Source organism: Hibiscus syriacus, unplaced genomic scaffold (genome assembly GCF_006381635.1).
Source record: "Hibiscus syriacus cultivar Baekdansim isolate YM2019G1 unplaced genomic scaffold, ASM638163v2 tig00110429_pilon, whole genome shotgun sequence".
Taxonomy (NCBI): domain Eukaryota; kingdom Viridiplantae; phylum Streptophyta; class Magnoliopsida; order Malvales; family Malvaceae; genus Hibiscus; species Hibiscus syriacus.
The window spans coordinates 10,990,366-11,008,391 of record NW_024062733.1 but is presented as its reverse complement, the minus strand read 5'-3'; the positions used below and the strand labels follow the sequence as shown (position 1 = coordinate 11,008,391).

General features: G+C 32.8%; 1 protein-coding gene across 1 annotated transcript; it reads left to right on the top strand.

Annotated features, from left to right (window-relative positions):
* The first annotated feature begins 1,512 nt into the window (after positions 1-1,512).
* LOC120124715 (two-component response regulator ORR21-like) lies at positions 1,513-10,748 on the top strand. The gene is made up of 6 exons (XM_039143313.1): positions 1,513-1,847; positions 2,320-2,472; positions 2,552-2,950; positions 3,116-3,192; positions 8,707-9,882; positions 10,467-10,748. The coding sequence occupies exons 1-5, from the start codon at positions 1,643-1,645 to the stop codon at positions 9,880-9,882; spliced, it is 2,010 nt and encodes a 669-aa protein (XP_038999244.1). The 5' UTR covers positions 1,513-1,642; the 3' UTR covers positions 10,467-10,748.
* Positions 10,749-18,026: the final 7,278 nt, after the last annotated feature.

The window sequence follows — 18,026 nt, the reverse complement described above, 5'->3', positions numbered from 1 at the left end:
AATATCGACACTGCTTGTCTAGAAAAATATTTTGTGCTCAATTCCAAATTAAATGAACTTTGAATTATTTTTGAAAACTTTGAACAACTTCAATTCAAGTCCGAAAACCTTTTGCCATAAATTGTTATATCAAAATATAGTTCAACAGATTTGGATACCCTATTTACTTAATGAATAACTTTTCACATCGCTCGAATTTGATTTGAGGTTTGTCAGTGGTCTTTCAATAGCTTGATCCCCTTTTGTGGTTTGTTTACCGATGCGATCAGATTTGTTTGTATCTATCTTTGTTCGAGTTTCTTGGTTAGATTTAATATTTCCTTGTATGATTCTTATGTGATATTAAGTTGCTAGTTTTGTTTCGATGATTATAGGAAAATTTTATAAGTATATGCTTAATTTACGATTATGATCGTAAATTTTATTGTAATTTAAGATATTTTCTATTTTGAATAAAATTAGTTTCTTCTTTAAGAAAAAGAAATGAAACATTTAAGTATAAATTCAAAAAAAAAAACAATTAAATTACTAGAACAAAAATGTAAAAATAAATGAATGACCCCAAATAGATAATTTACTCTAAAAATAATTGAACAAAGCGTGAAAATCAACAGTTAAACTCTTTACTCATCACCAAAAGTCCATAACTTTTGTTTGTTAGGGTTTAAATTGCAGTGATATTTTGGTTGGGGGAGAAGAAAAAGGACAAAGCAATAAAAACGTTTGAATATTTTTAATGCAGTAAATACAAACAAAAAATGTAGGCAGTAGGCAGGTGGTTGAGTCCTCCCTACCAACACAGAGCAGACCGAAGCCAGGAGAACTCACCGGCAGCGAAATCGCACGCCAGCCACTGTGGCTTTGCTTCACCCTGACATCCGGTCCCACCTACCTCATTTTTCGATATTTAATTTATTAATTTATATTATATACTCCAAATATAAAAACGATATTCTCAATCCAATTTACATCCCTCCCGTTCACTGTAACCTGACTAAAATTCCATCTATTTTCCAAAAGATTGAAAATTTTAATTTCATTTATTATTAAAGATTTATTTCTGTTCAATTTATTGAACGATTTTAATATTGAGACGTATAATATTGTTTTATTTATAGATTATAGATTTGAGTAATTGTGTGTGTATTATCATTAATTATAAATTTTTTTGAATAAATATTATTTTGTAATCATTCATTTTTATTAAAAATATTTTAAATATTTTGTTTCGATTTAGTTAAATTTATAATTTTGATGATTTTAATTTAAATTAATTTTTCAAAAATAAAATTTAAATAATAAAATAATGCAAATTAATTAAAATAATTTAATTTTTTCAACTTACTAAATTTAATATTCACCACTACTACCGCTACCAATTATTATCTCCTTAGCAGACAAGGACAACTTTTCCTCTATTTTCCATTTCCCTTGTTCTGTCTATAAAAGAAGAAAAGGAAACTCAACTCAAAAGAAATTATAATCTTCGTAACTTATTCTGGTTTTACTCACTCCTCGATCCCATCACGCTTTAAGCCTCTCAATCTCACCCTCGTTTCTAGGCTTTCCCTTTTCCCTCCGTTTCACTTGTTCACGTTCGAACCCCTAACCTAATGTGTGAGTGAGGTGTGTATTTCTGGATATGGTTGCCATGCAGAGAGTGATGCAGTCGAATGTGAGTACCAGCGCCGCTACCACCAGCTGCTACGGTGGCTTGTCGTCGTGCAAAGGAGAGGAGGTTGTGATCTCCGATCAGTTCCCGGCTGGTTTGAGGGTTCTAGTTGTCGACGATGACATTACTTGCTTAAGAATTCTCGAGCAGATGCTTCGCCGTTGCCTCTATATCGGTGCTTAATTTTGGCTTTTTAAATTTTATTTTTATATATATTTCTATGTATTTCTGTTTATAGAACTTCCATTTCTAATTAAACAATGTTTTTAGTATATTTTCGTGGTTCATATTTGAATAAAAAAAACAATCGTATTCAGTTAGAGATGATCGGATCACTACAATACTAGGCAAATTTAAACATAATTATTTCCTAAAAGCGTGAAATCACGCTTTTTTATTCATCAAAAAGTACATTTTAATTCTTTTGAAAGTATTACAATATGTCTTTGCTTCACTTACCCAAATACGCTTTGCTTTCGCATGTCTTAGGCTCCGTGCTATCAAACACCAAAAAGAGTCTTTAAGTATTTTTATGGTTTCATCTTAATTTTGTTATTTGTGAGGAGAATAAAATGTCATGTCGTTTGTTCAAAGTTTATTTTTCTTCTAAAAATGTAGTTCCTTTTTGTCCTTTTCTTTTTTTGCAGTAACTACTTGCTCCCAAGCCAAAGTTGCCCTCAGCCTTTTACGGGAGAGAAAAGGATGTTTTGATGTGATACTAAGTGATGTTTATATGCCAGATATGGATGGTTATAAACTTCTCGAACATGTTGGGCTTGAAATGGATCTTCCAGTAATTAGTAAGTACTGTTTTGTTTTCCTGTTAAGATTTTTGATAAAAATTTGTTTCTGCATATTAACATGATGAATTTGTTGCAGTGATGTCGGCTGATGGGAGAACTAGTGCTGTTATGAAGGGAATTAGACACGGGGCCTGTGATTATTTGATTAAACCCGTACGTGAGGAAGAGTTAAAGAATATGTGGCAGCATGTTGTTAGGAAGAAATGGAATGGGAATAAAGAACTAGGACATTCAGGAAGCTTAGATGATGCTGATAGGGACAGACAGGGTAATGATGACGCTGACTATGCTTCTTCTGTCAATGATGCAACAGATGCATCATTGAAACCTCTGAAAAAGAGGAGCAATACAAAAGAAGAGGATGATGGTGAAATTGACAATGATGATCCATCCACTTCAAAGAAACTACGTGTGGTTTGGTCAGTGGAGCTGCATCAACAATTTGTTAGTGCTGTAAACCAGCTGGGGATTGATAGTAAGATCTCCAATGAGTTGATCTTTTATTTATTTTTCTTACAATGTTGAATGTGTATGGTGGTAGCATTTTGTGTTCTGTTTAATCTCTGAAAATAGGAAATGTTCATACTAATTGCTTTTTTCTTAATTCTTGCTGAATAAAACATTATGGCTTCCGTTTCAGAGGCTGTTCCCAAGAGAATTCTTGAGCTGATGAATGTGCCTGGTTTAACTAGAGAAAATGTTGCAAGCCATTTGCAGGTTTGGTTCTTCACCATGTGTATCTGACCTAGGGGTGCTTATTGAGCGAGTCGATTGCGAGTTGGGTATTGCTCGACTCGTGCTGATTAAAAAAAATTGTTGCTCAACTCAACTCGTTGCTCGTTAAGTTCACTAAAAATTTACCTTATTTTTTTAACTTAAAATAAAATTTACTAATAATATACTAGGATATTAGGGTTGTGTTTTTTTTTTGTATTAAAATAATATTATTAATTAATAGTATTTTATTATTTATTAAAAATAATATATTAGCTAACTTATTATTTTTTATTATTTATTAATAAATTAATAAGTATTATTTAGATTTATTTTTTGAATGAAATAATTTAAGTACTTACTAAAAATATATTTAAAAAATTAACGAGCTGGTCGCGAACTTATCGAGTCGAGTTAGACTTTGCTCGACTCAGCTCGTTAAGGTCTTGAGTTGAGTTCGAGTTCGAGTCAAGCCAACTCGAGTTGGCGTTTATTGAGTTTTGACCAAGTCGAGTTCGAGCTGCTCACGAGCTAAGCACCCCTAATCTGACCTACATTTACTTTATCAGCTATTACTAATTTGGACTGATGATAAATATATTCAAGCATTTGGTGATTGGTTCTCAGCTTTTGTTTAGTGAACTAATTAAAAGCAGTTGATTGTTGTTTTGCTTGCATGTTTCCTATTCAATTTGACTTTCAGATTTTTGACTGATAACAAAGTTTTGATAGTTTGATGCTGATATGTCATTTTGGTTCTTATTATTTCAACAATCTTTTTATGTTCTATTTTTTTTAGCGAGAAGATATCATTTATTTCTTCTTTTTGGTTTTACTCTATTGAAATTTAGTAGAGCTAGAGGTAGAGCTCCTCCTCCTCCCTTTATGCAGTTCTAGGTTCAAAATATTGTCTTAGACATCAACCATACTTGGATTTTAATTTACATCTAGTCTACTACATTGCTTCCCCCTTCCATAAAGATTGAAGTTTTAGCCAATATCCAATATCATATTTACTGGACGGATATATACAGGGAAGTTTTGATGTAAAGTTAATGGGATATGAGTCATAATCGTTTCTGTTTAGCAAACTCAAATTTGTTGGGAGTCTTATTAATTTCAGACTATTGTCAAGATTTGGTTGTTAATAGCTTCAAAATGTCTAAAGTCATGCTAATCTCAGGCACAACTTTATCTAATGTGTTGTATATTATTGATCGACATCTGGTGCAGTTATGAAACAATCCTCTTAAGAGGACAGTATTTTCAAGTCAGAGCAGTCTGATTGAAAACAGATCTCATAATGAGTTTAGAAAGAAAAAGAGCAACAATGGTGAACAAGGGTTGTATTATTCATTTTTTTACTTCATTTGCAAGTCATGGTTGTATGTTGGATTATGTTACGAAGCTTTGCCTTGAGTGCTGGCTGGACTTTCTGGCAGCCGCTTTTGCTGAAGCAAACACTGAATATAACTTTGTTTAGTGTTGAGAATGCGCAAGTAGGATTGCGTCACATGACAGGTGACGGGTAAGTCGAAGTCAATTGTCTTCCCTTTACCTCAATTCCTGGGTAACAATTCTGCTTATCAAAGGGAGATTGAAACCTTGGGACTCGTTAGAGGGAGACGATATCTCTTTTGTTGTTATCTTGTCAAATTATTGTAGAAAGTAAAGATTTAGGAACAAAGATCAAAGTGATATTCTAAATTTCTTCATTGATTAGAATAAAAATACAAGCCTTATTTAAATAGTCTGAGTAGACGAATTTAAATATAACCACAATTACTCCTAGATAAGGTTTTATCCTATTTAGAAAATAAAAAGATAAGAGTTATAGTTAATCTAAACTTCTTATTCAAATAATATATGGCTTCACACTCCAATATTCTACACTACCCCTAAAGCTGCGTATATGTTGAATATTCCCAGCTTGGATGAAAAATCATCTAGAATCGGCCTTGGAAGAGCCGTAGTAAGGATATCGGCCAATTGATGCTTTATAGGTATGTAGTTGAGTTGAACTACTCCACTGTTGACTTTTTCCAGATAAAATGTTTAGGTATCTCCAAATGTTTAGTGCGATCATGTAACACAAGATTCTTTGCAATACTAATAGCAAATTGACTGTCATTTGCCGACTTACAACTTTTTAATTTTAGTTCGGACAACATTCTTTGTAACGCCACATGCCCTCAGAAATTCCTTGTGCAAGAGCTCGATACTTGGCTTTTGCACTACTCCTTGAAACCACAACTTGCTTCGTTCTTCTCCAAGTAACTAGATTTCCCCATACAAAGGTATAATACCCACTCGTTGATCTTTGGTTAGTGAGTTCACCTGCCTAGCTCGAGCCAATAGAGACTTTAACTGACCTTCACTTTTCTCAAATAACAAGCCATGTCCTGGAGTTGTCTTCAAATGTCGAAAAATCTCGTGTACTGCATCAAGGTGTTCCTCTCTTGGGTTATTCATGTGTTGGCTAACAACATCAACCGAGAAAGCAACGTCAAGCAATGTTAGAGATAAATAAATCAGCTTACCCACCAAATGCCGATACTTCTCTTTGCTCACTAGAACACTTTCATTATCTTTTTTGAACTTCAAGAAGACATTCTTTATGTCTAAGTGATGAAGTGACCACCCCAGGTTCACGGCTAAAGATAATAAGATCCTCACTGTGTTTAGCTTCGCAACTGGAGCAAAGGTCTCTTGGTAATCTATACCATAAGACTGTGTTAACCCCTTTGCTACTAACCTTGCTTTAAATCTTTCAATGTTGCCATCTGAATTGTATTTGATGGTGAAGACCCATTTGCATCCCACTGGTTTCTTTCCTTGAGGTAAATCTGTCAAAGCCCAAGTTCCATTCTTTTCAAGGGCTCACATCTCTTCCTCCACTGCTTTCCTCCATCTAGGATCACCCAAAGCCTCTCTTACTGTCCTACTGTCCTTGGAATTGGTGTACTATCAACACTTGTTATGAAGGCCTTGAAAGCAGACATCAAATGGTTATAAGCAACATACTTTTCTATGGAATGAGTAGCACACTTTCTTACATCTTTCCTTTGAGCATTCAGCAAATCATCGGTAATAAAAAGAGGAATAAGCTTTTCATTAGTAGAAGATTTCATACCTTCCAAAATTTACATGGTAATTGGATTCAAGTCCAACTCTCGGCAGCTTCTAGGCTGTAGAGTGGACTTCTCTCTCTTTTTGTAGACATTATTTTTTTTTGAATTGTTTTTTTGGGGAGTCAGAGATTGAATCTGTGTTTGAGTAAGAGAAGGATTTGGAGAAGGTTGTTTAAGTGAAGGAGAAGGTTCACAAGAAAATATCTTTGAGATGTAGGATTGGAAGGAGGTTCAAAAGCTAATATTGGTTGAGATGTAAGATTGGAAGGCAAACCTGTCAAGTGTTGAAGGCTGTAAAAAAACTTGTACCTGAAATTCATCCTGAATCGCCCCATGAATTTCAGATTTCAAGAAGTAGGATTTAGTTTCCAGAAAAGTAACATCCATAGTTCTTTTTTGTAATAGGAGAATAGCATTTAAAGCCCTTCTTAATAGATGAATGGCCGAGAAAGATGCATTTTAGTGACTGTGAATCCAGTTTAGAACTATGATTAGAATAAATATGAACGAATGCAATACAACAAAAAATCTTGAGAAAAAGATCACTTGAAAAAGGTTTGAACCAAGGAAATTAAACAAGAACATCTCTAGGAGATCGAAAGTGTAGAACACGACTAAGGACTCTATTAATAAGATAAGTGGCAGTAAGAATGGCTTCCCCAAAAACATTTAGGAACATTAGAGGCAAACAAAAGAGACCTTGCTACTTACATTAGGTAATCTCACTCTGTTGAGGACTATTAACACATGAACTGATGTGAACAATACCCTTTTCTTCAAAGTAAGACTCGAGAAAGTTGGAGAAATATTCACTCCCATTATTGGTTTTAAGAATATGAATCTTAATTTGGAATTGATTTTCAACCATGTTGGGAAAGGAAAAAGAGTGCACCGACTTGTGATTTATCCTTCACGAGAAGGTTCAAATTGTTCTACCATGGTCATCTATAAATGTTATAAATCACCTGAATCCATTAACATTTTTCACCGGAAAAGGACCTCATATATCACTATTGATGATGGAAAATGGGTGAGAAGATTTATAAGCAGAGGGTAGATACAATGTTCTGTAATGTTTGACAAATTGGCAAGTGTCACAATGGAAAAGCTTAGCCTTTTTATTAACAAATAAAGTTGGGGCATAATTTGGCAAGATAAAAGAAATTTAGATGTCTTATTCTAAAATGCTATAACATAATCTCACTTGAAATAGAGTCGGAAGAGGGAATAGATTGCGAAATGCAACTGGAATAGGCTTGTTTTGGTGGAGAAAGAGAACCTCGGAGAACGTGAAGTCCACCAAACAACCTAGCATTGCCAATTATCGTCCTCGAACCCAGTACTTGAAACACTCATCCATTGAGATCAAACTTAGTACAACATCCCAAGTCATGAGATAATTTACTAACAGATAACAAATTGAAAGCTAATTGTGGAACATAAAGCATAGATTATAAAACAATATCCTTATTGATCGGAATTGTTTCACTCCCTTCAATGGCTACCATGGAAGCATTAGTTGTTTTGACATTGAACTTGATCTCAAGAGTACCAAATTCTGTAAACAAGCGTAGATCTTCTGTCATGTGATCAGAGGCTCCACTGTCAACAATCTAATGAGTAAAATGGTTATCAAGGGCATTAGCAAACGAAAGACTACCGTCCTGTGTTGTAGAAGTTTTTTATGTACAAGGAGGGAAATCGTTTATGGGTATGTGAGTTAGACTAACTCCTGAATTGATTTCAGAGATTTCATCGCCGGCCATTGAATCAAGGATGGAAGAAAAAAAATTCAAAAACCTAGGCTGATACCATGTAGAAAGTAAGGATTTAGGAACAAAGATCAAAATGATAAATTTCTTGATTGATTAGAAGAGAAATGTAGCCTCATTCAAATAGGCCGAGTAGAAGAGTTTAAATATAACTTCAATTACTCCTAGATAAGGAGGTTCTATCCTATTTACAAAATAAAAGTATAAAGTTAAGGCTAATCTAAACTACTAAATCAAATAAGATATAGTTAATCTAAACTGTCAAATCAAATAGGTTAGAGTTACAGCTAATCTAAACTTCTAATTTAAATAATTTACTGCTTCACACTCCAATATCCTACACTTATATATTATCTCCTTTTGAGGATTAATTGATTCATGTTAGATCTGATTGGAACTGGGCCTCATAACTGAGTTTTGAATATACTGAAAAATTATATTGGTCGGTCATGCTTGTAGCATCGATCATTGTTGCACCCCGTTTTGATATTTGGCTTAAACTGATCATTTTTTGTAATTTGTTTTGAATGTAAATAAAAATTATATTTAGCTACTTCTTTGCTCCTGTTGAATAAAACTATATTTACCCCAGTTACTATGATCTCTATATGCAGAAATTCAGACTATACTTGAAGAGAATAAGCGGAGTGACTCAACAAGGTAGTATTTCAAATCCACTTTGTGGGCCAGTAGAACCTAATGTTAAAATTGGTCCACTTGGGAGATTTAACGTCCAAGCATTGGCGGCCTCTGGACAAATTCCTCCACACTCCTTAGCGGCCTTCCACGCTGAGCTCCTATGTCAACCAACTGGTAATTTAGCTACAGCCATGGACCAGCCAGCTCTTCTTCAAGCACCCCTTCGAGGGCCCAAGTCGATTCAAGTTGACCATGGTGTCACATTTGTTCCTCCTTTAGTAAAATGCGAATACAGCAGTTTCAAACACTTACCACAATCCTTTACCCCTGTCGAAGATGTTTCTTCTGGATTCAGAGGATGGCCCTCGAATAACATCTGTACAGTAGGACCCGGTAATAATGGAGGGTTAAGTTCTCAGAGTGGTAACATGCTTATTGATTTGTTGCAGCAAAATCAACAACTTCAGCAACCACAGCAGCAATCTACTGTTCCTGAGCTTCGCCCTTTGATCAACGTGCAGCCATCTTGCCATGTTGCACCCTCTCAGTCATCTGCTAGTTTTCAGGTAGGAAATAGTCCCATTTCTGTGACCCAGAATGGCAGCTTTAGTAGGGCTTCTGGTATTGGTTACAATCTTCTTTCGTCTCAATCAAATTGTTCTTCATTGAGTATCGGGCAAGTCTCTGATGTGTATCTCCAAACTACTGGTGATCTTTGTGGTTATATCCCCCCTGCTTCTGTTTCTCCATCTGTTTCATCCTGCTCAGTAAATGCTGAAAATTGTGCTAGTCAGCAAGTTCAAACCTCAAGCATGACATTTAAAACACCCAGGAATTTTCCAGGATTTGTACATAGCACGAACAATGTTCAGGATTCCTATGGTTCTACCAAGACTGGAGATTTGCTTGATCAAGCACCTTTTAGTAGTCTTGGATATATCAACAAAGGGACCTGCCTCGCTGCCCGGTATCTTGTTGATGGATTTCAGTCACCTTCGAGCAGCTCTAGCCTTGGAAAGGTTTTCAGTGAGAACATTGGTACCAGAGTGAAGCAGGAGCCTAATATGGAGTTTGGGGATAATGCAAAAGTGGGAATACCAATGCTACAGAAATTTCCTCCAAATGATCTCATGAGTGTTTTCACTGAATAGGTATTTTAATTTGGTCTTTCTAAATTTTATTTTCCTAACAGCATGCATGTGCACAAGTTGATTTGTCCTTTTGTTGCTTTTACGTGGCGTTTATTTGACTAAAAGTAATTTGCCACTTGGTTCATTCTCTGATGAAAATTTGACATTTGCTCTGTTTGACCTAATTTTGAAAGCAACACACAACTTTGCATGTGAATGCTAGGAATCAACATTTGGCTAGTTATGCATATCAGTCCATCACTATCAAACTATGTTGTCCTCTTTTTCTTTTTTCTTTCAAAAATACCCATTTCACACTTGGTATGGGATCATTGAAGGGTTTTCCAGATTTATGGAGATCTTGTAAAACAAAAAGAAAATACTGAACATGTCTTGAACACAACTCGTGCAACATAAGTATAATTTATCGAAGCGCTATGAAAAATGGGTGTTCATCTTGTGATTAGAATTTTATCAAACCTAACCTAAGAGTCGTTCTGTTGTTTTTTCTTTCTTTCTAGGAAACACTAATGGCATGCATATAGACAATATTTACAATGTCTAATATTTGGGAATTTACTGAATCCAGTGCGCTTCTAATACAGGCTTGCATTGTATGGTGAGAACAAAGACCCATCTTAGTTTTCTTGTGTGGTTAGCCGCTCGGATAGTTTCCAGTTGAAGTCTTAATACTATGAAGCTACTTGGTATATGGAAATTCCAAAAGAGCAGGAACTGAATTCTGCTCTCTTTTGTACATTTCCGGTGACGGCGTAGGCATTACTCGCGTCTAGCCTAGAATGATAGTATGTGGCAATTAGTCTGCGGGAAAAGTAGGTTGTGAGATGGCTTGCTTGTATGTGTTTATGTTCAAATATTATGGCATCTTGCGTAGAGTATTTGGGTAGTCATGTTAGATTTCTCATTTAGTTTAATGCTCGAATGTGTGTGTATTTCCCCTCATATCTTAGTCTCTGTTTCTCTCGAAGTACTGATAATATACTAATATTCCTGTGACCATTCCATTTAACTTACTAATAAAAGTGGGATGCAGTCTTTATCTTTAAACCGATATAATAATAAATTTAATCTTTAATATTTATATATTATAACAATTTGATATTAATTTTAAAAATTATAACCTTCTATATGTGTTAATTTGATCGTGATTATAAAAAAATAAGGGTAAAAACGTAAATGGTCTTCCCACTATAGCATATTGTTTTATTAAGTTCATCGATTATTAAAAGTTATAAAATGATCATTTGACTATGGAGTGTTGTTTTGTTAGGTCTTTGACTATTAAAAGTTACAAAATAATCATCTGACTATTCATTATGTTCTGAACTTGTCTTTTTCCGTTAAAAATGGATGATGTTGTGAGCTGAACACTAACTTGTTCATTGTAATATAATAAAATTTGATCTCAAAATCTCAAACGACTATCATATCTCATTCATCGTGTTAACGTCCAGCTTAAACAACCGTCAAATTTTTAATGAAAAAGAACGAGTCTGAAATATAATGAATAACCGAGTAAAAATTTTGTAACTTTAATAGTTGAGGGACTCAACAAATAGTCGAATGATCATTTTGTAACTTTTAATAATTGACGGACTTTAAGCAATACCCTATAGTTAGGTCAATGGCGGAGCTACGACTTAGTAAGGGTGGGCATGTGATCTCCTTAAATTTAAATTTTCTTTGATTTGTTACTTATTTTATTGATGATACCCACATTGAAATTTTTTGTTTCCATCTTAAAATCTGAGTTTTCTTTTATTAGTTATACTTATTTTACTGATGGTGTGCATCCTAAAATTTTAGTTGTACCTACTCCATTTAAAAATTTTATATTATGAATATATATGTGCTCACCTTAAAAAATATTTTTGAATCTATAAGTGAGATGACCATTTATGTTCTTTACCCAAAAAAATAAAAAAAAATATATATATATATTAAAAATAAAGTGCTATTTTTTCTGTCTTCAAGTTTCACTTCTCTCTCATTCTCTCACTTGATGATGAGTAATTTACCTATTAAATATAAAAGTTGTATTATCTTATAGAATACACTAGAGAATCTGAGATCCATTAATATTATTATTATTATTATTTTTAAATAAAATATTACATTAAGCTATGTCTTAATCATATTTAAGAACTAAATTAGTTTCAACTATTGAAACAAATTAATTGGACTAATTAATCATAAAACAAATCTCCCTCTAACATACAAACGTTGACATCTTTTAACTGAGCTAGACGGACAATTCATAATGGAGGTCTTCCACGAAAACTGCTCTCAACCTGGCGCTGAGGGCAGCCTACTACCTTACCTCCCCTTACCCCATTACATATGAAACTAGGGTCAACTAATTATCTTATACCAAGAGCATTATTTAATTTGAAAATGATATTTCTTAAAATAAAAAATGTTATATATATAAGTCAATTATACCAGTAGCCATCAAACTTTAGATCTGTCTTGTTTTGATCGCCAAACTATAAAAAATTTCAACTGTGTCACTAAACTTTTTGTAGTTGAATTATTAAAAGTGTGATGACCCTGTCATTATCTTTATCTTTTTTTTTTAAAACATAAAATCCTAAATTATTCCGACTATTATCACAATTGTTGTTCATGACAAGATTATTATCAAAATATTTTTATTTCTCTTTTTTTTTTCTTCTTATCGATTTATAGTTTTGACCTTTTAATGCTTCGATCTCCTCTCGTGCTATTTCGATGAGTATAGTTTTGAGATATAATGTTCATCTTCTTGAAAGAATATTTTTCGCTATTCAAATTTCAAATAGACACTCAAACCTCCTAAAATGATGATTTTTTAGTGTTTTATTTCATATATTTTAAAAAGGTTTTGAAAAAAATTAAATTAATAAAGTGGTAGAGAATAATTGGTCTAGTTTGCCAATGTCTATAATGACAATAAAGATGTTGGAGAACAATAGAATTTGTACATGGCTAAAAATAATTATGTTTGATGAAAAAGACGATAAAATAAAGAAAAGAAAAAGAAAAAATATACCATGTAAAAAAAGAATTGTTTTTTTCTTCTACATCGACATAAAATATATCACGTCATTTTTTGTTATTAATTTAATGATATAATGACAAAATATAATAAAATAAAAAGATAAAAATCTCTTAATATTCTATCAAATGTTGAAATTATTAGAAAGAAATATTTCATGCATCGATATTATAATTTTGAACTCTACAAATTAAGACTTGATAAATCATTAAAAATATCATATCTTTTTTATAAATTCTATTTTTTAATTTATTTTTTGCCAATATGTTGAGATAATAAATGTTAATAATCATTTAATTGAAACTTTTCCATAAAAACATTGGAAAATATAAGTTAAAAGTTATTTGTCAATTAATAGAGGATAAATTAAGGCAGTCCTTAATTTTTTATCTCAACAATATATTATCCTTCAAATAAAAATAAGCCATAATAATTTAAATAAATTACTTTTATTGTTAGTTTGGACAGGGTTGAAAATATTTTTATATAATTTGTTACTTCTAAATATTTCATTTTTAATTTCTAAATTTACATTTATCAAATACCGTAGTGCTTAGTGTTATTTTTTAATCATTATATTAAAGACAATAACAATATTAATTGAATTAATATTGATAATTTAAATATTATTGTCATTTTTTAAGGAGTAAACTAACTTGTCAAATCAATTGATGAAATAAAACTAACATTTTATTTGTATAATAATAATTCATTAAATGCGGGTAGGATCGAGTAGTTTGAATTCTCTCTCTCTCTCTCTCTCTCTCTCTCTATATATATATATATATATATAAGAGAAAATCGCCTCAGTGACCAAAAATACCTTATAATATACGATTTTAACCAATTTTTTTTGGATTTGCCAAAATGACTAATAAAATCGCAACGCGATATCAAAATCGCAACGCGATTTAGAAAATCGCAACGTTAAAAAGAAAATCGCAACGGTCAAAAGAAAATCGCAACGCGAGCTTCCAAGTTCGCAACGCGATTTAGAAGAAAATCGCAATGCGATTGATAGAATCGCAATGCGATTGAGAGAGTCGCAACGCGATTTAGAAGAAAATCGCAATGCGACTGAGAGAATCGCAACGCGACTGAGAGAATCGCAACGCGACTGAGAAAATCGCAACGCGATTGAGAAAATCGCAACGCGATTTAGAAAATCGCAACGGTCAAAAGAATAGTTAAAAAAATTTTGTTTCTTAAGAATTTTCTCTAAAAAGATAGTATCCGCGCGGACGTGTCGAAGACACGTATTACCACGACCACGACCACGACCACGACCACGACCACGACCACGACCACGACCACGACCACGACCACGAGACGGCGGCGGCGGCGGCGCGCGAGAGTCCCCCTTGTCCTCTTTCACTCAACAAGGAAGTGCAAAATACAAGCCTTAAATACCATTCCCAATAGTATTTCCAATACTATGTGGGATTGAGCATTACCAACACTTGTTCCAAATATCATTATTCTTCATAAGTTATCATCCATTACAATATGAATTAGTCGTGTTAATGAACCAATATACCTCATTAATATATGGTATTGTTGAACAAAAGAATGATGATGATGATCTTATTAAAGACCATCTAATACGAAAGAATCCAATGCATAACCGATACCTTATTGTGAAACTAATTCACATAGAGGTTGTACGTGAAAAAAAAATCTTTTATTTTTATAGTAAATATCTATCTCAATAATTTTAATATAAAAAATATATTTTTTATTTAATAATAGAATTATTTCATGTATTTATCAAGTTATAATTTTAAATACTTATTAAAATGAATTAATTTATTATCGATAATTCATATTGTAATGGATGATAACTTATGAAGAATAATGATATTGGGAACAAGTGTTGGTAATGCTCAATCCCACATAGTATTGGAAACACTATTGTGAATTATATTTAAGGCTTGTATTTTGCACTTCCTTGTTGAGTGAAAGAGGACAAGGGGGACTCTCGCGCGCCGCCGCCGCCGCCGTCTCGTCTCGGGTCGTGGTCGTGGTCGTGGTCGTGGTCGTGGTCGTGGTCGTGGTCGTGGTCGTGGTCGTGGTCGTGGTCGTGGTCGTGGTAATACGTGTCTTCGACACGTACGCGCGGATACTATCTTTTTAGAGAAAATTCTTAAGAAACAAAATTTTTTTAACTATTCTTTTGACCGTTGCGATTCTATAAATCGCATTGCGATTCTCTCAGTCGCATTGCGATTTTCTTCTAAATCGCGTTGCGACTCTCTCAATCGCATTGCGATTCTATCAATCGCATTGCGATTTTCTTCTAAATCGTGTTGCGAACTTGGAAGCTCGCGTTGCGATTTTCTTTTGACCGTTGCGATTTTCTTTTTAACGTTGCGATTTTCTAAATCGCGTTGCGATTTTCTAAATCGCGTTGCGATTTTATTGGTCATTTTGGCAAATCCAAAAAAAGTTGGTTAAAATCGTATATTATAAGGTATTTTTGGTCACTGAGGCGATTTTCTCTATATATAATTCAAAAAATATAAATTTTTTTAATAATAGGGTAAACTACATAATGATCATTTTTATTTGAGTTTTATAAACTTTTACTCAATGAATTCAAAAAACATAATATTTGGTCACTTTCTTTTCGTTTTAATTAAGATGTGGTCACTGAAAATTAATGGTTGTTAAACCTTTAAGGGTTTGCTGACATGATACGATAAATATATAAAATTAAAATTACATCATTTCCACGTACATAATATGCATATTAAGTTTTGGTCACTTTCTTTTCATATTTGTACATTTTTCCTCACTAAATTTAAAAAACTTAAGTTTTGGTCACTTACGTTATCGTTTTAGTAAGATTTGGTCACATATGTTATCGTTTTATTAAGCTTTGGTTACTTATGTTATCATTTAATTAAATTTTGGTCACTTGGACGTTGAATGTCGTTAGTTTGATGATGTGTTCAGTTACTAAAATGATTTAATTTTTATTTTAAACCCTACACTTTAGAAAAAATACTAATTATGTGTTTTTTTGTAAATTCAAATTAGTTTAGGGACAATATTTCAATTTATCCATTTTTAATAGATTTTTCCCAACCCAATTGTTGTTCATCTTCTCTCCGCTTTTTCTTCAGACATCTCTACTCCATTATTCTATTTGCATTTTTTCAAAGACTCATGTTGTATTTCAAGAATAATGCAAGATTTTCAACTTCCGATAACAAAAAATAACATCACAAGTTTATTGAAAAATGAAAAGGTAGGTATCTAGAGATAAAATGAAGTTCAATAATCTCAATTATACAAACTAAAATTCAATTTCCAAAGATTGAGATTGTAGACTATCAAATCCAACAAGGAACAAAAAGACAAATTAATGGATCCAAACAACCTGATAACTGTATATCACTCTTCGTGGTGATTTTCTCTTGAGAAAGTGCCTCCAGTGAAACATAATCAAGGGATTCAAACAACCTGATAACTGAATCTGTGAATTTATCCACTGAACTCAATCCAAAATCCATGGTCTTCAACATTGAATTTTTATTTTTGCTCAAGAACAAGCAATTTTCCAATTCTGGATCCCTATGAAAAATGTTTGCCTTATGAATTATCGTTAACCCTTGCGGCCTACGTGATCTCTCGCACTACCGCCATCGCGTCGGCCTACGAGTACCTTATTTATGTGACAACCGTATCGATCAACTCACCTCTGGAGTATAGCTCAAGTACTAAGTGAACGTCAGTTTAATCTTCATAGACGTCGTGGAGGTTGATCATATTTGGATGCGATGAAACGTTCTAGACGATCTTTCGCATCACATGGCTTTCGTTGGTTAACAACAAGTTAGAGATGAAAACCTATACTATGTCGTCAATAATGCCACCATTGAAGAAGCTATATTTTTCTTGGCTCGAGACGGTGGCGTCGTGGTGGTGGCTAATCATTTCAGAGTTTTAATAACGAATTCTCTGCATTTTCACGATCTCCATTGCTTCTTTGTATACATTTTCTTACAACTGAGAATCCACCTAATTTGACTTCAAATAATCACAACTAATAATTATAAACAAGAAGGCTATTACAATGGAACCGAGATGTCTGAAGAAGAAGCAGAGAGAAGATGAGAAATATTGGGAGTTGAGGAGAAAAAAATATTAAAAATGGATAAATTGAAATATTATCCCTAAACTAACTTGAATTTACAAAAAGAATCATAATCAGTATTTTGTCTAAAATTTAGGTATTAAAATAAAAATTAAACTGTTTTACTAACGAGTCACGTAATCAAACTAATGGTATTCAACGTCCAAGTGACTAAAACTTAATAAAAAGATAACGTAAGTGATGAAAAACTTAATAAAACGATAATATAAGTGACCAAAATTTATGTTTTTTTAATTTGGTGAGAAAAAGTGTACAAATATAAAAAGAAAGTAACCAAATTTAAAATTACTTTTATTAAGGAAATATTTATGTTCTGATGATTATAGACGATTCATCTCTTTTATTAGTTTGATCTATATTTGTTCGGATATAGCCTCTTCTATTGGCGGGATCTCCAAAGGGAATGTAGATTCTGGGTCTTCCTTATGCTTTCGTGGCCCTAACTATATGAAAGTTAGAAGTACGAGTGACCGTTTCATCGAGTCGAGTCAAGTAAAAAAAATTATAATTATTCGAGTTGACGAGTCTTATTTTACAACTCGAAGTTAACTTTAGAAATTTTTTCGGTCGAATTTTTTTAGTTTCTATTTAAATTTAATTGTAAATATTTATAATATTATGATATATTTGATTAAAATTTAAATAGTTTTCTATAACCATATACAATACATATATATTTCTTCATATATTTTTTTCCATATGCAATATACATATATCATACAAATTCGAGAGACTCAACTTAAACTTTAAAATCAATCTTCTATTTACTAAAAATTTTGAGTTATTCGAGTTGTATTTTACAACTCGGTTCGAACTTGAATTTTTTTTAGTTTGATTTATGAAATTACCACTCGAAGTCAATTCAAATCGAGTTTTACTCACCACCTAGTTAGAATGGTGTTCACTGAGGCTGCCAACTTAATGGTTGAAGTTGTGAAATCTTTTCGA

Coding starts and splice junctions, on each gene's coding strand:
- LOC120124715 (XM_039143313.1), top strand. CDS start 1,643: ATGGTTGCCATGCAGAGAGTGATGCAGTCGAATGTGAGTACCAGCGCC. Junction 1,848..2,319: donor TCGCCGTTGCCTCTATATCG/GTGCTTAATTTT, acceptor CTTTTTTTGCAG/TAACTACTTGCTCCCAAGCC. Junction 2,473..2,551: donor AATGGATCTTCCAGTAATTA/GTAAGTACTGTT, acceptor AATTTGTTGCAG/TGATGTCGGCTGATGGGAGA.